General features: G+C 53.7%; 1 protein-coding gene across 1 annotated transcript in view; it reads right to left on the minus strand.

Moving 5' to 3' along the window:
• Positions 1–8,584: 8,584 nt before the first annotated feature.
• The window catches only part of DNLZ (DNL-type zinc finger), a 29,458-nt gene continuing 11,404 nt past the window's right edge, over positions 8,585–26,638 (minus strand). Inside the window, exon 3 of the mRNA XM_075323029.1 lies at positions 8,585–10,333. Coding sequence (XP_075179144.1) covers positions 10,165–10,333 — 169 coding nt within the window. The 3' untranslated portion in view covers positions 8,585–10,164. The remainder of the gene's footprint in view (positions 10,334–26,638) is intronic.

Genomic DNA, 26,638 nt, shown 5'->3' on the forward strand with positions numbered 1-26,638 from the left:
CTGCGTCCGAGGAGCTGACAGGAATGGCTGCTGGCGTCCTGAGGAGAGGCGGGAGCCGTGGGCGTGACCCAGAAAGAGCGGGAACTGGTGCCCGTACTGTGCACAGTGAGAGGGGTGGAGTATGCAAAGCATGCTCCAGCCCTCAGTGCTGCTCGTTCTGTGCAGCGTCCCGCCCTTCCCCTGCTTGTCAGGGCTGTGGGCGGGAGGAAAGGAAACTAGGCCGCAAAAAGCCGGGGACTCTAGTAATAAACGCGGCCGCCGTAAAAGCGCCGCCGGCGTGAAAGTCCCCGGCGCACTACAAGTCCCAGCCGCGCCGCAGTGTTTCCATGGCGGCGGCGGTCAGTGCCGCAGTCCCTATACATAAACACACTCAGCAACGCTGAGTGTGTAATGGCACATATTAACCCGGTCAGCGCCGTGGTCCCCGGTGCACTAGCACACCCAGCAAAGCTGGAGTGTTGCTGTGCGCGGTCCCCACAGGGACACAGAGTACCTCCAAGTAGCAGGGCCATGTCCCTGAACGATACCCGGCTCCTATCCAGCAGGCTCCTCAGGAGTTGTGGATGAAGCACGGTCTCAGTGCCTGGAGACCGATAGGATCCCACTTCCACCAGAGCCCTGAGGGGGATGGGGAAGGAAAGCAGCATGTGGGCTCCAGCCTCCGTACCCGCAATGGATACCTCAACCTTACAACACCACCGACAAGAGTGGGGTGAGAAGGGAGCATGCTGGGGGCTCTATATGGGCCCACTTTTCTTCCATCCGACATGGTCAGCAGCTGCTGCTGACCACTCTCTGGAGCTGTGCGTGCATGTCTGACCTCCTTCGCACAAAGCAAAAAACTGAGGAGCCCGTGGGAGCACGGGGGGTGTATAGGCAGAAGGGGAGGGGCTTAACACTTTTAAGTGTAATACTTTGTGCGGCCTCCGGAGGCATAGCCTATACACCCAATTGTCTGGGTCTCCCAATGGAGCGACAAAGAAACCCTACATCCAACTACATTCCAGGGACCGTGAAACCATACATCCACTAGGCACCAGGGACCAGAGAAAGCTACATCCACTAACCCCAGGGACCAGAGAAAGCTACATCCACTAACCCCAGGGACCAGAGAAAGCTACATCCACTAACCCCAGGGACCAGAGAAAGCTACATCCACTAACCCCAGGGACCAATCCAAGAGGCACCAGGAACCATACATCCACTAGGCACCAGCGAGCAGATAACCATACATCCACTGGACACCAGGGACCAGAGGACCATACATCCACTAAACGCAAGGGAACAGAGGGCCCTAAATACACTAGACACCAGGAAATGGAGGACTGTACATCGACTAGACACCAGGGACCGGAGGACTGTACATCGACTAGACACCAGGAAATGGAGGACTGTACATCGACTAGACACCAGGGACCGGAGGACTGTACATCGACTAGACACCAGGGACCGGAGGACTGTACATCGACTAGACACCAGGGACCGGAGGACTGTACATCGACTAGACACCAGGGACCGGAGGACTGTACATCGACTAGACACCAGGGACCGGAGGACTGTACATCGACTAGACACCAGGGACCGGAGGACTGTACATCGACTAGACACCAGGGACCGGAGGACTGTACATCGACTAGACACCAGGGACCGGAGGACTGTACATCGACTAGACACCAGGGACCGGAGGACTGTACATCGACTAGACACCAGGGACCGGAGGACTGTACATCGACTAGACACTAGGAACCGGAGGACTGTACATCGACTAGACACTAGGGACCGGAGGACTGTACATCGACTAGACACCAGAGACCGGAGGACCGTATGTACACTAGACACTAGGGACCGGAGGACCGTATATATACTAGACACTAGGGACCGGAGGACCGTATGTACACTAGACACCAGAGACCGGAGGACCGTATGTACACTAGGGACCGGAGGACCGTATGTACACTAGACACCAGGGACCGGAGGACCGTATGTACACTAGACACCAGGGACCGGAGGACCGTATGTACACTAGACACCAGAGACGGGAGGACCGTATGTACACTAGGGACCGGAGGACCGTATGTACACTAGACACCAGACACCGGAGGACCGTATGTACACTAGACTCCAGAGACCGGAGGACCGTATGTACACTAGGGACCGGAGGACCGTATGTACACTAGACACCAGAGACCGGAGGACCGTATGTACACTAGACACTAGAGACCGGAGGACCGTATGTACACTAGACACTAGAGACCGGAGGACCGTATGTACACTAGACACCAGAGACCGGAGGACCGTATGTACACTAGACACCAGAGACCGGAGGACCGTATGTACACTAGACACCAGACACCGGAGGACCGTATGTACACTAGACACTAGGGACCGGAGGACCGTATGTACACTAGACACCAGAGACCGGAGGACCGTATGTACACTAGACACCAGAGACCGGAGGACCGTATGTACACTAGACACCAGAGACCGGAGGACCGTATGTACACTAGACACCAGAGACCGGAGGACCGTATGTATACTAGACACCAGAGACCGGAGGACCGTATGTATACTAGACACCAGAGACCGGAGGACCGTATGTACACTAGACACCAGAGACCGGAGGACCGTATGTACACTAGACACCAGAGACCGGAGGACCGTATGTACACTAGACACCAGACACCGGAGGACCGTATGTACACTAGACACCAGAGACCGGAGGACCGTATGTACACTAGACACCAGGGACCGGAGGACCGTATGTACACCAGACACCAGAGACCGGAGGACCGTATGTACACCAGACACCGGAGGACCGTATGTACACTAGACACCAGAGACCGGAGGACCGTATGTACACTAGACACCAAAGACCGGAGGACCGTATGTACACTAGACACCAGAGACCGGAGGACCGTATGTACACTAGACACCAGAGACCGGAGGACCGTATGTATACTAGACACCAGGGACCGGAGGACCGTATGTACACTAGACACCAGAGACCGGAGGACCGTATGTACACTAGACACCAGAGACCGGAGGACCGTATGTAGACTAGGGACCGGAGGACCGTATGTACACTAGACACCAGGGACCGGAGGACCGTATGTACACTAGACACCAGAGACCGGAGGACCGTATGTATACGAGACACCAGGGACCGGAGGACCGTATGTACACTAGACGCCAGAGACCGGAGGACCGTATGTACACTAGACACCAGAGACCGGAGGACCGTATGTACAATAGACACCAGAGACCGGAGGACCGTATGTACACTAGACACCAGAGACCGGAGGACCGTATGTACACTAGACACCAGAGACCGGAGGACCGTATGTACACTAGACACGAGAGACCGGAGGACCGTATGTATACTAGACACCAGAGACCGGAGGACCGTATGTATACTAGACACCAGAGACCGGAGGACCGTATGTACACTAGACACCAGGGACCGGAGGACCGTATGTACAATAGACACCAGGGACCGGAGGACCGTATGTACACTAGAGACCGGAGGACCGTATGTACACTAGACACCAGAGACCGGAGGACCGTATGTACACTAGACACCAGAGACCGGAGGACCGTATGTACACTAGACACCAGGGACCGGAGGACCGTATGTACACTAGACACCAGAGACCGGAGGACCGTATGTATACTAGACACCAGAGACCGGAGGACCGTATGTACACTAGACACCAGGGACCGGAGGACCGTATGCACACTAGACACCAGACACCGGAGGACCGTATGTACACTAGACACCAGGGACCGGAGGACCGTTTGTACACTAGACACCAGAGACCGGAGGACCGTATGTACACTAGACACCAGAGACCGGAGGACCGTATGTACACTAGACACCAGAGACCGGAGGACCGTATGTACACTAGACACCAGAGACCGGAGGACCGTATGTACACTAGACACCAGAGACGGGAGGACCGTATGTACACTAGGGACCGGAGGACCGTATGTACACTAGACACCAGACACCGGAGGACCGTATGTACACTAGACACCAGAGACGGGAGGACCGTATGTACACTAGGGACCGGAGGACCGTATGTACACTAGACACCAGAGACCGGAGGACCGTATGTACACTAGACACCAGAGACCGGAAGACCGTATGTACACTAGACACCAGAGATCGGAGGACCGTATGTACACTAGACACCAGAGACCGGAGGACCGTATGTACACTAGACACCAGAGACCGGAGGACCGTATGTATACTACACACCAGAGACCGGAGGACCGTATGTACACTAGACACCAGAGACCGGAGGACCGTATGTACACTAGACACCAGAGACCGGAGGACCGTATGTACACTAGACACCAGAGACGGGAGGACCGTATGTACACTAGGGACCGGAGGACCGTATGTATACTAGACACCAGAGACCGGAGGACCGTATGTACACTAGACACCAGAGACGGGAGGACCGTATGTACACTAGGGACCGGAGGACCGTATGTACACTAGACACCAGAGACCGGAGGACCGTATGTACACTAGACACCAGAGACCGGAGGACCGTATGTACACTAGACACCAGAGACCGGAGGACCGTATGTATACTAGACACCAGAGACCGGAGGACCGTATGTACACTAGACACTAGAGACCGGAGGACCGTATGTATACTAGACACCAGAGACCGGAGGACCGTATGTACACTAGACACCAGAGACCGGAGGACCGTATGTACACTAGACACCAGAGACCGGAGGACCGTATGTACACTAGACACTAGAGACCGGAGGACCGTATGTACACTAGACACCAGAGACCGGAGGACCGTATGTACACTAGACACCAGAGACCGGAGGACAGTGCATCTACTAGTCACCATGGACACCTACATCCACTAAGCATCAGGGACCATCCAGAAGATGCTACAACTACTAGATACCAGGGACTATAGATGACAGTACATCCACTAGACACCATGGACACTAGACACCATGGAGACAAAAAATGGGGACTCTATATTTACTAGCCATCGTTGACTGGAGGACCCTACATCAGCTAGGCACCATGGACCAGGGAGTGCTGCATTCTCCAGAGAGCAGGGACACTACACCTACCGTACTAGACACCAGGGACCGGAGGATCCCACATATACTGGCACCAGGGACCGGAGGATCCCACATATACTGGCACCAGGGACCGGAGGATCCCACATATACTGGCACCAGGGACCGGAGGATCCCACATATACTGGCACCAGGGACCGGAGGATCCCACATATACTGGCACCAGGGACCGGAGGATCACACATATACTGGCACCAGGGACCGGAGGACATCATCCACTACACACAAGGAACCCATGAATACTAGATTCTCTACAGGCCAGGGACTAAAAGATACAGGAAATGGAGGACACAAAAGCCACCACTAGAAACCAGGCTTTAAAGGGGACATTACAACAACTAGCCACCAGGGACACTAGAGACTCCGTCCCGGGAAAGCTGGTTACTGTTTGCAGCGGCAGCACAACTAATGTGCTGTGAAGGGGTTAACCGCGTCCTCTATCCAGGGATTTACCTTGAAATTTCGGCAGAAGGGTATGCCTCTGATAAAGGGCAGAGGACGCACTGTCAGGCGGCATTAATCTCCTCGCTTCAGCTGGTTGAACTTCAATGTCGTTTTCATTACAAGTGCCAGAAGACTTGGTGTCCGCAATGTATTATCTGCAGGCGGGGGTCCGGGGGGCCGGGGGCCATGTGTAATGTTATTACATCCAGCACCGGCTTGTAATTGAGCCGTACGCGTCGGCTGCGCGGGTTTTCCAGGACAGGCGGTGGCGCCCACGGACAATCATTGTCCTACACGTCTCCTCTACGGCGGTCACAGTCCTGGACAACGTTCTCATACCTGCACACCACCCGCCCGCCCGTATCCAGCAATGACGTGACCTCCAGCGGCGGCGGCACCCACAGACAATCATCGTCCTACACGTCCTCTACGGTGGTCACAGTCCTGGACAACGTTCTCACACCCGCCCGTATCCAGCATTGACGTGACCTCCAGCGGCGGTGGCGGCCTCCCCTCGGCACTAAGAAATGGGTCAAGATCAGTGGTCAGAGGTGAGAGCTGCACCTATGTGGTCACAAAAAGACCCCCCAAACATTACAGCCCGTTTGTTTCCTCATCATTTTGGGTTGTTTTTTTTTAATGTCTTCAAATCACTTTTTAATTCAGAAAATATGTGGAAACCATCAGCAAGCAGGTTAGTGCCAAATGTTACTATGGATTGTGTATCACCATCTGACACAGTGGTGAAAAATAAAATAATAATATTGCTCACCTTCTCCATCATGCCACGGAATGATTCCTCATTATACGCACAGCCATCCTTCCTGCTGACTGTTTCCAATGACCAGGAAGGAAGACTCTGAACTGACAGATCAGATATACTTGGGTTCCCCTTTGAATCGGACACTATTGTCTTTGGATCCCTGAGTATTCAAAACCCATTGTTCTGCTGCTGATACATTGATAAAGTCGCTGATAGAAAACGCCGGCATAAAATAGGAGTGTTGCGCAGTGAATGTGATCTGGAGCATGGGATCCGTCTCACTAAGCATTTCTGGGGTCTCCAGGAGCTGCCGGACCCCCAGGATCACCCCCTCACTGGTTGCATATTATTTGCTCTATCTACATAAGAAGCCCAGTGGAGCGCCCCTTTAATTGCAGGGAAATAATCCCATCATAAACATTGCATTCTGGGACTGAAGATCAGCGTCGCACAGACGAGCGTCCCCTTCTCCAGCCACAGAAGTACCTGGTGCTGAAGGGTCTGCCCCGCACCTGGAGCGCTGAACACTAGACCGCCATCTCCGCCACAGGAGGGATGGCTGCCATGCTCCACTCACTGCGGGCAGCGCTTCATGCAAGAACGCTGCAGCCAATCTCAAGGAAACAATCCCCCGCACAGTGCAAGCGTCTGAGGCGGCTACTAGTGTTCAGGTTAAGTGACTCATTTGTAGGAGAGATCTGCAAACTACAAGTCCCAGCATACCTTGAGTGCTGCAGGCTGCCATGGCATCCCGGAGAGCTATGGAGTTCCCCTATAAGATCTGCAAACTACAAGTCCCAGCATACTGAGTGCTGCAGGCTGCCATGGCATCCCGGAGAGCTATGGAGTTCCCCTATAAGATCTGCAAACTACAAGTCCCAGCATACCGAGTGCTGCAGGCTGCCATGGCATCCCGGAGAGCTATGGAGTTCCCCTATAAGATCTGCAAATTACAAGTCCCAGCATACCGAGTGCTGCAGGCTGCCATGGCATCCTGGCACTTGTACTCGGGAGGGCTATTGGGTTCCCCTTTAAGGTTGAGTGCAAGTTCACAAGCCTCAAAGCTGAAGAATGATTCAACTTTGTAAATAAATTTGCATAAAAAAATTGAATCTGCCGTTTTGTGTTTGCAGCTCCAATGCAAACCTATGAAGTATGGAGCAATGAGGCTGAGGATGGCGGCCATCTTTACCCAGAACGTGCTCTCTGGCTCATTGATGCTTAGGAGGCTGCTGGCATTAGTGAATGAAGTAATGGAGATGCTGGCCGGGCGTCCACCTCCATTTATCATTCCCTTTCAGGACATTTTTAGCGCTTCCACTCAGGATGTTTACGACAGGTTCTGGGGGAGGGGCGGGGGACGCCGGGCGCTGACTCCGCACTCGCCGCTTCCATTTCCACCATCTCTTTTTCATGAGCCACTTATGGAGAGTTTGATGGGCAGTCAGGCCGGAGTGTCAGCAGGATAGAGCGGTATTATTATATGAGACACATGGGAGTATTACACTCCAGGCCCTGACGTATATAATGTACAGGAAGGCTAATGCTGATGTGTGCTACAGATAAATGGCCGCCCTCATCTGTCTACAGCTCCGATTGTCAGGTCATTACTACTCCTGAGGGGCGCTAGTGCCCGCCATATTCTGTATCCAAGAGGATAGCAGAAATGCCCATAGCAACCAATCAGATTCCAGCTCTCATTTTTCACAGGCCCTTTGGAAAATGAAAGCAGGGACCTGATTGGTTGCTAAGGACAACAGCTCTACTCTACGTCTGCTTAGTTTGCCTACTAGGCCTCATTTTTAATAATGTATCACAGACAAGGCCGCATTATACACCCGTCTTCCTCTATGTTATTTTTTGTGTTATTTCAATTGGGAAAATGGGATGAACAACAATATGGCCGCCCAAGAGCCCTGAATGATAATCTGCCATTACTGAGTGAAGATGGCGGCCACGCTGTCCCTCCTACGCTGGTGTTAGTATTGGTCTAAGAGCCATGAAAGGGGTCTATTAACATGGACAGATCAGTGAGGTGACCCGGCTCCGGATAGCAGCGGCCATTACATACAGAGCGGAGCTGCGCTTTACTTCACTGTTCATATCAGCCACTTTGGGAACTGATAACAGCTGGTCAGTGGGGATCAATGTCTGACACTGATCATCTGCCATGGACAGATCATCTATATATTCTGACCGGACGCTGCTTTACCAGCCAGGAATAGACACCAGGTAGTCACCATTGTATAACACAACCACTTCTTAACAAACCCCCTTTATTTGCATAATAAACCTTTTATTACAAGACATTAAAGGGCAGTATAATAAATAATGCATGTATAAGGTATTGTGCAAACGTTTTAGGCAGGTCAGGAAAAAACCGCTGTGAGTAATATTGCTTTCCAAAATACATGTATTAATCAGGTCTTCTCTTCAAAGGTGTTGAAGGAATTCGGCAGGAGATTGTCCCAAACATCTTGGAGAACGGACCCCAGATCCTCTGTGTATGAGGCTTGTACAGATCCTTCTGTCTCTTGATCCCAGACAGACTGGATGATGTGAGATCAGGGCTCAGCGGGGGCCGGGTAATCACCTCCAGGACTCTGCGGGGGCTGGGTCATCACCTCCAGGACTCCTCCCTCTTAATGATGTTGGGTGGGGGGTGGGGGGGTGGTTATTCAGCTGCAGAATAAATTTGGAGCCGATCACAGATGCCTTCTTGATGGTGTTACATGACGGATGCTGACAGCAGTAACACACGGTGAAGGCTCCTGCAGGTTTGGGGGCTCCATTTCAGTAACTAGAGTTGGGGTTTTGATCAGGATATTGGCATCCTCAATGCTGAAAAATCGAGGCAGACATCTTGGATATCATGTAACACCATCAGTGATCTATCTATCAGCTCCAAATTTATTCTGAACCCAGAAAACTACTTCAAACATCCAGCCAATGTCATTAAGAAGGTGGATTCCTGGACAGGATGACCCGGCCCCCACAGAGCCCTGGAAGGGATGACCCGGCCCCCGCACAGCCCTGGAAGGGATGACCCGGCCCCCGCACAGCCCTGGAAGGGATGACCCGGCCCCCGCAGAGCCCTGGAAGGGATGACCCAGCCCCCGCAGAGCCCTGGAAGGGATGACCCAGCCCCCGCAGAGCCCTGATCTCACATCATCCATTCTGTCTGGGATCACAAGAATGAACCGCACAAGCCTCATACACAAGATATTGGGAACAATCTTCTTCCAAGTTTCTTAGAAACTGTCTACAAGTGATGAGAAGAAGTGATGGAGGCAAAAGGCGGCCACCAAATATTGATGGGATTTAGATTTCTCTTTTGTTCCTTCACTTTACATTTTGTTCATTGATGAAAATAAACTATTAACATTTCTATTTAATAAAGCATTTTTTCATATCTGCCTGAAACTTTTGCCCAGTGATATGTGTGTGTAATATATATATATACACACAGTATATTTATATTATATACACACACACAAGCACGTGCTGTAGAGGTATATCTTACGTCGCCACCTTGTGGTAATCTGGAGTAGCGCCTCTCACAAATGTCATCTTCATACAGATATAGGGGGCCGTCATCAGGATTGTAAGAACACGAGACCCCTTGTAATATCACTGCTTACAAGAACATGTATCCAGCAAATGTGTCTTGTCGTTTCACAGCACAGACCGTCCCGATCGCCCCCACCGTGCTGTAATGTGCGAGATGACGGGCGCTGATATGATTTCTTCGCTGTCAGACATTTTTGTCCATAGGAACAGGATACAATTCTTATAAAGTGTCTATATAAAAATACGAAACGTCTACCGCGTCCTCATTGTCAAGGCACTGGCTTCTCGCAGGGAGCAGGAGACGCCGATGTGTCCGGATCCTCCGGCAGGCCGGTGTCATCCCCCGGTATACCGTCATTCAGCACCAGTTCCAGCGCCTCTTCACCCACCAGCCGACGAACCGTCTCTCCTTTAGCTGCCAAGATTTCCTCAATATTCCTGCAGTGCAGAACGATGAATATTAATATGAGATAAAATAACGCACATCACACTGCAAGTAACCTCCCGCTATACTGTGCGTAACAAGAGGCACAAGGAATCAAACTGTACTGTGGCCCTTGGGAGGGGGTGATCCAAGCGCTCCCCAGCTTTACATAGCAGTACAGTCAATTTTCATTTCCTCCTCTAGGTGGTGCTGTTGTCTATGGAAAACATCTATAGTGTTAGTGGCAGCCACGGCCTCCTGTACCCAATGAAGCAACCGAAAAAAAGAGAATTTTGTTACTTACCGTAAATTCTTTTTCTTATAGTTCCGTATTGGGAGACCCAGACCATGGGTGTTTAGCTTCTGCCTCCGGAGGACACACAAAGTACTACACTTAAAAGTGTAGCTCCTCCCCCTGAGCCTATACACCCCCTGGTGAGCCAGTCCTAGCCAGTTTAGTGCAAAAGCTGAAGGAGAATAGCCACCCACAAGTAGAACCGAGTAAGAGCTGGAACAACCGGAGACTCTGTCCACGACAACAGCCGGTGATAACACACGGAACAAGAAAATTGCCAACAGGCAACAGGGAGGGAGCTGGGTCTCCCAATACGGAACTATAAGAAAAAGAATTTACGGTAAGTAAACAAAGAAGGGAATTTTGTTACTTACCGTAAATTCCTTTTCTTCTAGCTCCAATTGGGAGACCCAGACGATTGGGTGTATAGCTACTGCCTCCGGAGGCCACACAAAGTATTACACTAAAAAGTGTAAGGCCCCTCCCCTTCTGGCTATACACCCCCCGTGGGATCACGGGCTGCTCAGTTTTAGTGCTAAAGCAAGAAGGAGGAAAGCCAATAACTGGTTTAAACAAATTCAATCCGAAGTAACATCGGAGAACTGAAAACCGTTCAACATGAACATGTGTACCCGAAAAAACCAAAAATCCCGAAGGAACAGGGCGGGTGCTGGGTCTCCCAATAGGAGCTAGAAGAAAAGGAATTTACGGTAAGTAACAAAATTCCCTTCTTCTTCGGCGCTCCATTGGGAGACCCAGACGATTGGGACGTCCAAAAGCTGTCCCTGGGTGGGTAAAGAAATACCTCATGTTAGAGCTGCAAAGACAGCCCTCCCCTACGGGGAGGCAACTGCCGCCTGCAGGACTCTTCTACCTAGGCTGGCGTCCGCCGAAGCATAGGTATGCACCTGATAATGTTTGGTGAAAGTGTGCAGACTCGACCAGGTAGCTGCCTGGCACACCTGTTGAGCCGTAGCCTGGTGTCGTAATGCCCAGGACGCACCCACGGCTCTGGTAGAATGGGCCTTCAGCCCTGATGGAACCGGAAGCCCAGCAGAACGGTAGGCTTCAAGAATTGGTTCTTTGATCCATCGAGCCAGGGTGGCTTTGGAAGCCTGCGACCCTTTGCGCTTTCCAGCGACAAGGACAAAGAGTGCATCCGAGCGGCGCAGGGGCGCCGTGCGGGAAATGTAGATTCTGAGTGCTCTCACCAGATCTAGCAAGTGCAAATCCTTTTCATACAGATGAACTGGATGAGGATAAAAGGAAGGTAAGGAAATACCCTGATTAAGATGAAAAGAGGATACCACCTTAGGGAGAAACTCCTGAATGGGGCGCAGCACTACCTTGTCCTGGTGGAAGACCAGGAAGGGAGCCTTGGATGACAGCGCTGCTAGCTCAGACACTCTCCGAAGAGACGTGACCGCTACTAGAAAAACCACTTTCTGTGAGAGTCGAGAAAGTGAAACATCCTTCAGAGGCTCGAAAGGCGTCTTCTGGAGAGCAACTAGTACCCTGTTTAGATCCCATGGATCTAACGGCCGTCTGTACGGGGGGACGATATGACAAACCCCCTGCAGGAACGTGCGCACCTGAGAAAGTCGTGCTAGACGCTTCTGAAAAAACACGGATAGTGCCGAGACTTGCCCTTTAAGGGAGCCGAGCGACAAGCCCTTTTCCAACCCAGATTGCAGGAAGGAAAGAAAAGTAGGTAACGCGAATGGCCAGGGGGATACTCCTTGTGCAGAGCACCAGGATAAGAAAATCTTCCACGTTCTGTGGTAGATCTTAGCAGAAGTGGACTTCCTAGCCTGTCTCATGGTGGCAACGACCCCTTGGGATAATCCTGAAGACGCTAGGATCCAGGACTCAATGGCCACACAGTCAGGTTCAGGGCCGCAGAATTCCGATGGAAAAACGGCCCTTGGGACAGTAAGTCTGGTCGGTCTGGTAGTGTCCACGGTTGGCCGACCGTGAGATGCCACAGATCCGGGTACCACGACCTCCTCGGCCAGTCTGGAGCGACGAGTATGACGCGGCTGCAATCGGATCTGATCTTGCGTAGCACTCTGGGCAAGAGTGCCAGAGGTGGAAACACATAAGGGAGCCGGAACTGCGACCAATCTTGCACTAAGGCGTCTGCCGCCAGAGCTCTTTGATCGCGAGACCGCGCCATGAAGGCCGGGACCTTGTTGTTGTGCCGAGACGCCATTAGGTCGACGTCCGGCACCCCCCAGCGGCGACAGATTTCCTGAAACACGTCCGGGTGAAGGGACCATTCCCCTGCGTCCATACCCTGGCGACTGAGGAAGTCTGCTTCCCAGTTTTCCACGCCCGGGATGTGAACTGCGGATATGGTGGATGCTCTGTCTTCCACCCACATTAGAATCCGCCGGACTTCCTGGAAGGCTTGCCGACTGCGTGTCCCTCCTTGGTGGTTGATGTATGCCACCGCTGTGGAGTTGTCCGACTGAATTCGGATCTGCTTTCCTTCCAGCCACTGCTGGAAGGCTAATAGGGCAAGATACACTGCCCTGATTTCCAGAACATTGATCTGAAGGGTGGACTCCTGCTGAGTCCACGTACCCTGAGCCCTGTGGTGGAGAAAAACTGCTCCCCACCCTGACAGACTCGCGTCTGTCGTGACCACCGCCCAGGATGGGGGTAGGAAGGATCTTCCGTGTGATAATGAGGTGGGAAGAAGCCACCATTGCAGAGAGTCCTTGGCCGTCTGGGAAAGGGAGACTTTCCTGTCCAGGGAAGTTGACTTCCCGTCCCATTGGCGGAGAATGTCCCATTGAAGTGGGCGCAGATGAAACTGCGCAAACGGGACTGCCTCCATTGCTGCCACCATCTTCCCTAGGAAGTGCATGAGGCGCCTTAAGGGGTGCGACTGACCATGAAGGAGAGACTGCACCCCTGTCTGTAGTGACCGCTGCTTGTCCAGCGGAAGCTTCACTATCGCTGAGAGAGTATGAAACTCCATGCCAAGATACGTTAGTGATTGAGTCGGTGACAGATTTGACTTTGAAAAGTTGATGATCCACCCGAAAGTCTGGAGAGTCTCCAGCGCAACATTCAGGCTGAGTTGGCATGCCTCTTGAGAGGGTGCTTTGACAAGTAGATCGTCCAAGTAAGGGATCACCGAGTGTCCCTGAGAATGCAAGACTGCTACCACTGCCGCCATGACCTTGGTGAAAACCCGTGGGGCTGTCGCCAGACCAAATGGCAGAGCTACGAACTGAAGATGGTCGTCTCCTATCACGAAACGTAGAAAACGTTGGTGTTCTGTAGCAATCGGCACGTGGAGATAAGCATCTTTGATGTCTATTGATGCAAGGAAATCTCCTTGAGACATTGAGGCAATGACGGAGCGGAGGGATTCCATCCGGAACCGCCTGGCGTTCACATGCTTGTTGAGCAGTTTTAGGTCCAGAACAGGACGGAACGAGCCGTCCTTTTTTGGAACCACAAAGAGATTGGAGTAAAAACCTTGCCCTTGTTCCTGAAGAGGAACAGGGATCACCACTCCTTCTGCTCTTAGAGAGCCCACCGCCTGCAGAAGGGCATCTGCTCGGTCGGGATGTGGGGAAGTTCTGAAGAACCGAGGTGGAGGACGAGAACTGAACTCTATCCTGTACCCGTGAGACAAAATGTCTGTTACCCACCGGTCCTTGACCTGTGGCAGCCAAATGTCGCCAAAGCGGGAGAGCCTGCCACCGACCGAGGATGCGGAGGGAGGAGGCCGAAAGTCATGAGGCAGCCGCCTTGGAAGCGGGTCCTCCGGTTGCTTTCTTGGGGCGTGAGTGAGCCCGCCAGGAATCTGAGCTCTTTTGCTCCTTCTGAGTCCCTTTGGACGAGGAGAATTGGGCCTTGCCGGAGCCTCGAAAGGACCGAAACCTCGACTGCCACCTCCTTTGTTGAGGTTTGCTTGATCTGGGCTGGGGTAAGGAGGAGTCTTTACCCTTGGACTGTTTAATGATTTCCGCCAATTGCTCACCAAACAGTCTGTCTCCAGATAATGGCAAGCTGGTTAAACATTTTTTTGGAAGCAGAATCCGCTTTCCATTCCTTTAACCACAAGGCTCTGCGCAAAACCACAGAGTTGGCGGATGCCATTGAGGTACGGCTCGTAGAGTCCAGGACAGCGTTGATAGCGTAGGTCGCAAACGCAGACATTTGCGAAGTTAAGGACGCCACTTCCGGCACTGCTGGACGTATGAGAGAGTCCACCTGCTCCAGACCAGCTGAAATAGCTTGGAGCGCCCACACGGCCGCGAATGCTGGAGCAAACGACGCGCCGATAGCTTCATAGACAGATTTCAACCAAAGGTCCATCTGTCTGTCATTGGCATCTTTAAGTGAAGCCCCATCCTCCACTGCAACTATGGATCTAGCCGCAAGCCTGGAGATTGGGGGATCCACCTTTGGACACTGGGTCCAGCGTTTGACCACGTCAGGGGGAAAGGGATAACGTGTATCCTTAAGACGTTTGGAGAAACGCTTGTCTGGATAAGCATGATGTTTCTGGACTGATTCTCTGAAGTCAGAGTGGTCCAGAAAAGTACTCAGTTTACGCTTGGGATACCTGAAATGGAACTTCTCCTGCTGTGCAGCTGCCTCCTCTGCTGAAGGGGCTGGGGGAGAAATATCCAACAGTCTATTGATGGCCGCTATAAGGTTATTTACCATGGCGTCACCATCAGGAGTATCCAGATTGAGAGCGGTCTCAGGATTAGACTCCTGATCACCCTCCTCTGTCTCCTCATACAGAGACTCGTCTCGCTGAGACCCTGACCAGCGTGATGACGTGGAGGGTCTTTCCCAGCGAGCTCGCTTAGGCTGCCTGGGACTGTCATCCGAGTCAGAGCCTTCAGGCTGAGATGCCTGGGACCCCCTTGAAGCACGGATTAACTCCAACTGAGGGGGACCGGGGAACATTGACGCAGCAGTGTCCATGGTCTGAGTAACTGGCCTGGACTGCAAGGTCTCTAGGATTTTTGTCATAGTCACAAACATCTTGTCAGCAAAAACTGCAAACTCTGTCCCCGTCACCGGAACAGGGTTCACCGGTGACTCTGCCTGGGCCACTACCACCATAGACTCCGGCTGACGAAGTGGCACAGGGACTGAACATTGCACACAATGTGGGTCATTGGAACCTGCCGGTAGATCAGCCCCACAAGCGGCACAAGCAGCGGATACAGCCTGTGTCTTGGCACCCTTGCGTTTTGCGGATGACATGTTGTTGTCTCCTCAGAGCAATATAGGGTATACAGCCAAGAAGCGAACTTACAGTGCAATATATATATATATATATGGTACAGAGAAAAAAGTACACCAATATAACACTGTGGCACTAGTGGGGCCAGCACTAATGTGCTGCTTACCGCCCGCTTAACGCGGGTGTGTGGTCGCCCGAATCCCTTGTCTGGGTCTCCCAGAGCCTGTGTCCGTTCCCCAGCCAGACTGCATGCAGGAATGGCTGCCGGCGTCCTGTGGAGAGGGGCGGGCCCTGGGTGTGTTCAGACGAAAAGCGGGAAACTTGCGTCCCACTGTGCCCAGTGAGAGGGCTGGAGTATGTAAATAAGACTCCAGCCCTTGGCGCTGACTATAGAACAGCGTCTCTCCCTTTCCCTGATTGACAGGGTGGGGGCGGGAACGAAGCGGAGCTAGGCCGCAAAAGCCGGGGACTAGATTTATAAGCGCCGCCGTCCGGTCGGCGCGCAGTCCCCGGCGCACCACAAGTCTCAGCCGCGCCGCCGCTCCAGGGGCGGCCGGCGCGGCGGTCCCCAACACATAAAGTCCCTCAGAGAAGCTGCAGTGACTGAAACCCCCGCGCGCAGCGCTACTGTCCCCGGCGCACAAGCACACCCAGCAAGTCTGGAGTGTGCGCGGCCTGTCCATACGGGGACACAGAGTACCTGAATGTTGCAGGGCCTTGTCCCTGAACGGTACCCAGCTCCGTATCCAGCAGGTTCTACGGGTCTGTGGATGGAGCCCGGCCTCAGGGCTTGGGGGCCGGTAAGATCCCACTTCCTCAGAGCCCCTCAGGGGGATGGGGAAGGAAAGCAGCATGTGGGCTCCAGCCTCCGTACCCGCAATGGGTACCTCAACCTTAACAAACACCGCCAATAGGAATGGGGTGAGAAGGGAGCATGCTGGGGGCCCTATATGGGCCCTCTTTTCTTCCATCCGATATAGTCAGCAGCTACTGCTGACTAAACAGTGGAGCTATGCGTGGATGTCTGACCTCCTTCGCACAAAGCTTGAAAACTGAGCAGCCCGTGATCCCACGGGGGGTGTATAGCCAGAAGGGGAGGGGCCTTACACTTTTTAGTGTAATGCTTTGTGTGGCCTCCGGAGGCAGTAGCTATACACCCAATCGTCTGGGTCTCCCAATGGAGCGCCGAAGAAATTCTCTTTTTCTTTATCGTTCCTTTGGGAGACCCAGACCATGGGATGTCTCAAAGCAGTCCATGGGTGGGAATAAACAAAAAAAACTAAGAAGTAGGCAGAACCTAACTTCACAAATGGGCGACAGCCGCCTGAAGGATGCGTCTGCCCAAGCTCACATCTGCCGAAGCATGAGCATGCACTTGGTAGTGCTTTGAAAAGGTATGCAGGCTAGTCCAAGTGGCAGCCTGACAGACTTGTTGAGCCGTAGCCTGGTGCCTGAAAGCCCAAGAGGCACCGACAGCTCTGGTCGAGTGTGCTTTGATCCCCGGCGGGGGAGGCACCTGAGTACACTGGTAGGCGTCCAAAATGGTCGACCTAATCCAACGGGCTAAGGTCGGCTTAGAAGCAGAGAGGCCCTTGCGCCGGCCTGTGGTTAGCACAAAAAGAGAGGTGCACCGCCTAAGAGCAGCGGTGCGAGACACATAGATCCGGAGAGCACGCACCAGATCTAGAGTATGCAGCGCTTTCTCAAAGCGATGAACAGGAGCCAGACAGAAGGAAGGCAAGGAAATATCCTGGTTAAGGTGGAAAGGAGAAACCACCTTAGGGAGAAAGTCCGGAGTTGGACGGAGAACTACCTTGACTTGGTGAAGAACCAAAAAAGGTGACTCCGAGGAGAGCGCAACCAAATCAGAGACTCTCCTGAGAGACGTTATGGCAACTAGAAAGGCCACCTTTTGAGAAAGACGAAACAAAGAAACCTCCCTAAGGGGCTCGAAAGAGGGTTCTGCAATACCGTGAGGACCAAGCTAAGGTCCCAGGGATCCAAGGGCCGCCGATAAGGCGGAATGATGTGAGACGCACCTTGCATGAAGGTGCGGACCTGAGCCAGCCGGGCGAGACGCCGCTGGAACAGCACTGATAGAGCTGAGACTTGTCCCTTGAGAGAGTTGAGGGACAGTCCTAGCTGCAGACCGGACTGTAAAAAAGACAGAAGGGTCGGCAACGAGAATGGCCAAGGAGGATGGCCGGAAGAGCGACACCAGGACAGGAAAATTCTCCAAGTCCTGTGATAGATCTTGACGGAGGAAGACTTACGGGCCCGAGTCATAGTGGAGATTACTTCAGGAGGAATACCAGAAGCCGTCAAAATCCAGGACTCAAGAGCCACGCCGTCAAATTGAGTGCCGCAGAATTCGAGCAGAAAAACTGACCTTACGAGAGCAGGTCTGGACGGTCCGGAAGATGCCACGGCACCTCTACAGACAGTTGGAGCAGGTCCAGATACCAAGCTCGCCTGGGCCAGTCCGGTGCAATGAGGATGACTCGACGGCCCTCCATTCTGATCTTGCGCAGGACTCTGGGCAAGAGAGCTAGAGGGGGAAACACGTAGGGCAGACGAAACTGGGACCAGTCTTGAACCAGAGCGTCCGCGGCAAAAGCCTGAGGATCGTGGGAGCGAGCCACGCAAACCGGAACCTTGTTGTTGTGACGGGATGCCATTAGGTCCACGTCCGGAGTGCCCCACTTGCGGCAGATTGACTGAACCACTGCCGGGTGCAGGGACCACTCGCCACCGTCCACGGATTGACGGCTGAGATAATCTGCCTCCCAGTTTTCTACGAGAGAGGGGAGCCAGCACGATCTGAAATTGGCATGCATCATATAAAAAGTGAAAATTCACAGATTTATTCCAACTGTACTACAATAAAAAAATGAGATTTTTAGCAAATAATTGATCAATTTTTTGAGCCACCCCTGCCAACGTCACGGCAAATCTCAATAGGGGGGTCCTACTCTACATTCTGTATTTCATGTGCCATGCGGCCTCCTAGATAAAGTTAAAAGCAGAACCATAATAGAGCACACATACCTGTAACCTGTATATAACCGCTTCTATGTTGCAAAAAAGGCACTTGTGGATAGAGACCAGCCCAGGTCCCAGCATGTGGAGCAAGCTCTACACATACCAGGACTATATCAGAACTGACCCTCCCAGTGCCAGAGAGCAACCATTGATAAAGGCGGACCAGATCCAAGTATGATGCTTAATTAGCATTGCCTGTGGAAAGGGGTGAGGTAACTGAATCTGAACAGCTACCAACAGGAGGAATACAAAGCAAACCAAAATCAGGCGTGCATGGCATGGTGGTGACCGGCCACCAGAATTTGTAGCATAACTACGACCAAACAGAGAGAGAGGGGAGCCAGCATGATCTGAAATTGGCATGCATCATATAAAAAGTGCAAATTCACAAATTTATTCCAACTGTACTACAATAAAAAAAATTTTTCTCTGTTTTGACCGTAGTTATGCTACAAATCTGGTGTCTGACCAACACCATACCATGCACGCCTGATTTTGGCTTGCAATATATTCCTCCTGTTGGTAGCTGTTCAGACTCAGTTACCTCACCCCTTTCCACAGGCAATGCTAATTAAGCACCATTCTTGGATCTGGTCCGCCTTTATCAATGGTTGCTGTTTGACACTGGGAGGATCAGTTCTGATATAGTCCTGGTATGTGTAGAGCTTGCTCCACATGCTGGGACCTGGGCTGGTCTCTATCCACAAGTGCCTTTTTTGCAACATAGAAGCGGTTATATACAGGTTACAGGTATGTGTGCTCTATTATGGTTCTGCTTTTAACTTTATCTAGGAGGCCGCATGGCACATGAAATACAGAATGTAGAGTAGGACCCCCCTATTGAAATTTGCCGTGACGTTGGCAGGGGTGGCTCAAAAAATTGATCAATTATTTGCTAAAAATCTCATTTTTTTATTATAGTACAGTTGGAATAAATTTGTGAATTTTCACTTTTTATATGATGCATGCCAATTTCAGATCGTGCTTGTCACGAACCACCGGGGGGGTCACTCAGAAATCCCCCGCGCTGGCTACCAGTACGTCACAATCGGGGGGTAACAAGTGGGGGTCACCCCTCCTTTATACCTCCCGACCGACAGACAGAGCACGTGATGCGCTCTCTAGCGCCCCTCTTATAGTCAGGCCAATTATGGAATTGCCCGACAATAAGCAAGGAGGCCGCTATACTACTTATGCCGATTATTGAAGGGTCCCCGGTGAGAGTAGGGTATATATTCCCCCGACCTCCGCGGGCGGAATATATAAAATCTCCCCGAATCTCACTGGCCTCCCCACAATAATCCTTGGCACAAACTCGCTGCCACCAACCGCTTCACGGTAACTATTAGCCGAACACACAGACGTGGGATTCAAGATCGAGATAACAGAACAGCCCAAGATTAATTATATAATTTAATCAGCCTAACGCACACTAGAAAATACAATATATACAATAGGGAATCTACAGAATATACATATGTCAGAGTACAGTTACAGATAAAGCATGGTTTACAGACAGGTATGCAATTCAATCAGTTACCTTGTGCGTCTGGCCACAGGGGGGCGCTGTAGACCAGGTTTCCAGGAACTCCCACAGATGTTTCCTGCACGTGACCCCCAGCGAAAGAACACTGGAAAATGGCCGAAGTAGGGTTATCAACCTGGGCAAATCCAGGTCCCCTCCTACCTTAGTGACCTCAGAGGGAGCACTGCTCCACCCCTGGCTGGAGTTATGGACAAAATCCACAACATGGAATATGGCCATAACTTGGCCTGGGAGCGTCGTAGGCGGACGCCAATGCTCTCATTGTGACAGTTATGAATTTAGCTACAGAATGAGAGGTTTCATGACTTGTCTACTAGTTCCACATTGGCTGATATCACGCCTGGGGTATTTCCCAATGTCCCGCTCCCATAAAAAAGGTGTGCCAGCATCGTCCGCATGCGAAAACACCATTTTTATGGTTGCCGTATTTATCGGAAATATGGCTTGCGAGATATGAACCATTTTTTACTGGAGTCGTTCTGTCTGGCTAGTTCCAGAGCCTTATAATGAGATACAACTCTTGTTACAGGGTGACGGCAGGGAGTCATCCTGTGTCCTTTGTTCCCACATCACCTAATTTCCATATCACAGGAGATGGCCATGGGATGGGTTGCTAAACAAGTTGTGTGAAGGAAAGGGGGGGTGACACCAGGAGAGGGCTTCCTGACATAACTTGAATATCATGATTTATCGTCATATCTCCGGATTTACCTCACACCTCCCCCCTTTTGAGGGCGCTAGGGGGCAGCACACTCCGGTGTTCCCCCGTGCGCCCGTCCGCGACCTCTCCTTGTCGGGACAGCCCGTCTGTGTTACCGTGGTCACGGCCCCTTTGGTGGCGAATGGTGAAGTTGTATTGCTGGAGCGCAAGGCTCCATCGCAACAATCGCCCATTCGTCCCAGAGACGGTGTGCAACCAGCTGAGGGGATTGTGGTCCGTCTCCACGATGAAGTGGCGCCCGTATAGATAGGGTTGCAGACGCTGCAGGGCCCACACTATGGCCAGGCACTCCTTCTCCATTGTGGAATAGGCCACTTCCCTCGGTAACAGCTTCCTGCTCAGGTACAAGACTGGGTGCTCTTGGCTCGCAGAGTCCACCTGGCTGAGTACCGCACCGAGGCCGAAGTCACTGGCGTCGGTCTGTACTACAAACGGCCGCGTGAAGTCGGCTGCCTGTAGCACGGGCGGGCTGGACAGGGCGTCCTTTAGGGCCCGGAAGGCTGTCTCGCAGTCCATTGTCCAATCGACTGCAGAGGGCAGCTTCTTCTTGGTGAGGTCCGTCAAGGGCTTTGCCAGGCTACTATAGCGTGGAACAAACCTCCTATAGTACCCGGCGGTCCCTAAGAAGGACATCACCTGCTTCTTGGTCCTGGGGGTGGGCCAGGATGCGATGGCCTCCACTTTCTCAGGCTCGGGCTTCAGTGTTCTCCCGCCTACCCGGTGACCGAGGTACTGGACCTCGCTCATGGCCAGCTGACACTTTCCCGGCTTGATGGTCAAACCTGCCCGGTGGATCCGCCTGAGCACCTGTGCTAGATGCTCTAGGTGGTCCTCCCAGGTGGGACTGAAGACGGCAATGTCATCCAGGTACGCGGCCGCGTACCCTTCAAGTCCCTTGAGCAGGGTGTTGACCATCCGCTGGAAAGTGGCAGGGGCATTCCTCATCCCGAATGGCATCACCGTGGACTCGTATAGTCCAAATGGGGTAATAAAGGCAGAGCGTTCCCTGGCCTTGCGAGTCAGGGGGATCTGCCAATATCCCCGGCTCAGGTCCATGATGGTCAGGTACTGAGCCCCGGCCAACTGATCGAGCAGGTCATCGATGCGTGGCATTGGGTACGCATCGGCGACCGTGACAGCATTGAGCCCCCTGTAGTCCACGCAGAACCGAGTGGTTCGGTCCTTCTTAGGGACGAGGACTACAGGCGAGGCCCAAGCGCTGTTGGATGCCTGGATCACCCCCAGCTTCAGCATCTCGTCAATCTCCTGGCGCATGTGTTGCTGCACCTCCAGGGAGACCCGATATGCTGAACGCCGGATCGGGGGATGATCCCCAGTGTCCACGTGATGGACAGCCAAGTCAGTCCTTCCGGGCTGGTTGGTAAACAACCCCCGGAAGGGGTGTAGGGTGGCCCACAGCTGGGACCGTTGGTCCTCCAAGAGCTGGTGGCCAACCTCCACATCCTCAATGGATCCGCCTGCCCTAACCTGGGCTAGCATATCCAAGAGGGTTTCCGCTTCTCCCTCCTCGGGCAGGTTGCACACGGGGAGCGCACATGCCTCCCGCTCATGATGTGCCTTCATCATGTTCACATGGAAGGGCTTCTGCCTTCCACGGGCAGGGTCCAGGGTGACCAGGTACGTCACAGGGTTGAGCTGCTGGTACACGAGGTATGGGCCTTCCCAGGCTGCCTGAAGCTTGTCCTGTGGTACGGGGACCAGTACCCACACCTTTTGACCCACTTGGTAGGTCCTCTCACAAGCGTTCTGGTCGTACCAACGCTTCTGATCGGCCTGGGCTTGAGCCATATTGTCGTGTACCAGTTGCGTCAAGGCCTGCATTTTGTCCCGGAAGCGCATGACATACTCGATAACCGACACTCCAGGGGTGGCCAAATCCCCTTCCCAAGCCTCTTTCACCAGAGCCAGGGGGCCCCGCACACGTCGCCCGTACAGGAGCTCAAACGGTGAGAATCCTGTTGAGGCCTGTGGAACCTCCCGGTAAGCAAATAACAGGTGTGGGAGATACCGCTCCCAGTCACGCCCATGGGAGTCGACCAACATCTTAAGCATCTGCTTTAAGGTGCCATTGAACCGCTCGCACAGGCCATTAGTCTGTGGATGGTACGGGCTGGCCACCAGATGTCGCACCTGGACCTGCTTACAGAGGGCCTCCATCAGCTGGGACATGAATTGGGTCCCCCGGTCAGTGAGCATTTCCTGGGGAAAACCCACTCGGGAGAAAATCTCCAGCAATGCGGTGGCCACCTTGTCAGCCCGAATGGACGACAAGGCCACTGCTTCTGGGTACCGGGTGGCATAGTCCACTACCGTCAGTATGAAGCGTTTCCCGGAGCTGCTGGGGATGGCCAGCGGGCCGACCAGATCCACAGCCACCCTCCTGAAAGGCTCATCGATGATTGGCAGAGATACTAGTGGGGCTTTGGGGTGTGGCCCCGCCTTCCCCACTCTCTGACAGGTTTCACACGAACGGCAGTAGGCAGCCACATCGGCCCCCATTTTTGGCCAGTAGAAATGCTGGTTTAACCTGGCCTTGGTCTTAGCGATCCCTAGGTGTCCGGCCATCGGAATCTCATGTGCGATCCGCAACAACTCCGTCCGGAACGGATAGGGTACCACCAACTGTCGGTCCCTGGGCCACGCCTCCGGTGAACCCTGCTGGACCGTGGCCCGGTACAGCCGTCCTTGGTCCCAGACCACTCGCTCCGGGTCCGAGTCCGAGGGAGGCTGGGCCGCCTGCTCCTTAAGAGCTTTCAGGCTGTCGTCAGCTTCTAACGCTGCCTGTAACCCCTGACTAGATGTGGCCAGAATCGACGAGACTGTCACATCTTCGGTCAGTACCCCGGGACCTGTGTCCTGGCCTCCACCTGACTCGGCTGCCACTTGGTCAGAAGGGGAAGAGCTATCGGACCTCCGGGAGGCCCCTTGGCTTCCAGCACTCCCACTGCGGGTGACAGCGGCCACAGCCGCTGCGACCGTGGGTCGTGCCTGCTCCTCCTCCGTTCCTGACCAAGTCGCCGGTTCAGGCAGACCTACCTGGCTTCCTGACACCCCGGTTGTGGGGGAACCATGCACCGAGATCTTACCTGGGAGCACTTCCGCTCCTGGACCGGCCCCAATCTCACCTGCCTGTTCCCCTCCTGCAGCAACAGAACCCCGCTGTGAAATCTCTGGGGACCCCACATTGGCTGTGGTAGCCCCCACCCCACACACTGGTCCTCCCCCTGCAGCACCCTGCTCTCTGCTTATCCCTGCAGAGGGCAACAGATCCCAGCTCACAGGCTGATTACTTGTAGAGGCATTGTCACACCTTTCTCTGACCCCCTCCCCTGTCACAGCTGCAGCTGAGTGTGTGTCTATGGTGTCTATGCAAGCAGAAATATCAGAGTTCACTCCCTCCTCCCTTACATCATTCATAGATAACACATTAACATTGTCCGGAGGCACGTCAGTACTGGCTGAAGGTTCAGCCCTTGGTTGGGGCCCAAACTGGGAGGTTATCTGCCCCAAATCTGTCCCAAGTAGCACGTTTGCGGGGATCCGATCAGTTACCCCCACCTCCCTCACCCCTCGCCCTGCGCCCCAGTCCACATAAATGTCAGCAACAGGCAGCGCCGGGTCAGTGCCTCCAATCCCGGAGACAGCGAGGGTTTTTCCAGGGATCATGTCCTGGGGGGACACCATCTCAGGCCGCACCAGAGTCACCTCCGAGGCGCTGTCTCGCAGTCCTATGGTCACAGACCGGCCGACGGTGACAGGTTGGAAGCTGTCCAGGGACCTACCACCACCCCCACCCACACAATACACCTTGGGCGGCCCTTGGGACGGGGACGGAGCCGGGGCCTTGGGACGCTGAGGGCACATGGCCTTGAAGTGTCCAGGTAGGTTGCACTGGTGGCACCGTCTTGGTTCTGCCACGGGCCTGGAGAGGGGAGTTGAGGGGGACACCCCCTGCAGTCTAGGGGCAGGTGGGGCAGTCGCAGAGTTCATCTTACCCCCTCTCCAGGTGCTGCTGGTGGCTGCTCTCCTGGCTTCAGGAGCCCGATTGTTGGTGTAGTCATCGGCCAGGGCAGCTGTAGCCGTGGACCCCTTTGGCTTCTGGTCTCGGATGAACTGGCGGAGATCCTCAGGGCAGTTCCACAAGAGTTGCTCCGTGATGACCAAGTCCAGGATCTCTGGTCCGGTGGAAAGCTGCAGGCCTTGGGTCCAGTGGTCGGCAGCTCGGGCAAGTGCCCGCCGGTGGTCAGCCCAGGAGTCCTTTGGTCCCTTCTGCAGGGTCCGGAACTTCTTGCGGTAGGACTCCGGAGTGAGGTTGTACTGTTGGATCAGGGCCCGCTTGATGGTGTCGTAGCCCTGATCTGCCTCAGCAGGCAAGTCCCCAAGGATATCCAGGGCCTTACCCCTTAAACGGGGGGTCAGGTATTTGGCCCACTGGTCCTTGTCCAGATGGTGCTGCAGGCAAGTCCGTTCAAAAGCAGTCAAGAAAGAGTCCAAGTCTCCATCCTTCTCCAGCACTGGGAAGTCCTCAACACGGACCTTTGGAAGTTTGGTGTCTTGAAGGTCACGTGTGGCTGATGAGGGCTGGAGCTTGGCTAGATGCAGCTGGTAGTCACGGTCTGCCTGTCGCTCCGCAGCCTCACGCTCTGCCTGGCGCTCTTCACGCGCTGCTTGCCGCTCCGCAGCCTCAGCATCACGCGCTGCCTGCCGCTCTGCCCTGCGCTCTGCCAGGAGTTCCTTGTAGCCCTTCTGGTCTCCAGCCTGGAGAAGGGCCATAGCCATTTGAAGAAGGCTATCCGAGCCTCCCAGGCTCGGTGGAATGGCACGTGGTGATCTGCGGCCCGCTGCGGAGCCTGGTGCTTCACTGTCCATTGCAGAGCGGAGGGCTGGCATCTGGCTCGTTGAGGACCCTTGGGTGAGCTGCTCCTCATCTTGTCCATAATTGCTAGGTTGTGCAATGTCCTCTGCAGAGCTGTTTTCTGGCGTCGAGCTCCTGGAGGACTCGTGGGCAACCTCCTCATTACTGCCCACAGCACCGTCCTCCCTCTCTTCGGCTCCTGCTTTAGCATTGGCCAGTTGCCTAGCTCTGCTCCTGGTGCCATCAGCCATTCTTGCAGACTTTTGGTCACTGACACAGAACTGACACCTGATGCCTCCACACACCTTACAGTATCTGCACTCTGACACTCTAGTGTTGAGCTGGTCTGAAGACCCCAGCAGCCACAGCTGCTGCAGGCAGTCTTTAGTGTCTGGGAGTATGGGTCTCACACTCACACACACTATTATCTCGATCCCACCGCTATGCCACCAATATGTCACAAACCACCGGGGGGTCACTCAGAAATCCCCCGCGCTGGCTACCAGTACGTCACAATCGGGGGGTAACAAGTGGGGGTCACCCCTCCTTTATACCTCCCGACCGACAGACAGAGCACGTGATGCGCTCTCTAGCGCCCCTCTTATAGTCAGGCCA

This window comes from Anomaloglossus baeobatrachus, chromosome 9 (genome assembly GCF_048569485.1).
Source record: "Anomaloglossus baeobatrachus isolate aAnoBae1 chromosome 9, aAnoBae1.hap1, whole genome shotgun sequence".
Classification (NCBI taxonomy): domain Eukaryota; kingdom Metazoa; phylum Chordata; class Amphibia; order Anura; family Aromobatidae; genus Anomaloglossus; species Anomaloglossus baeobatrachus.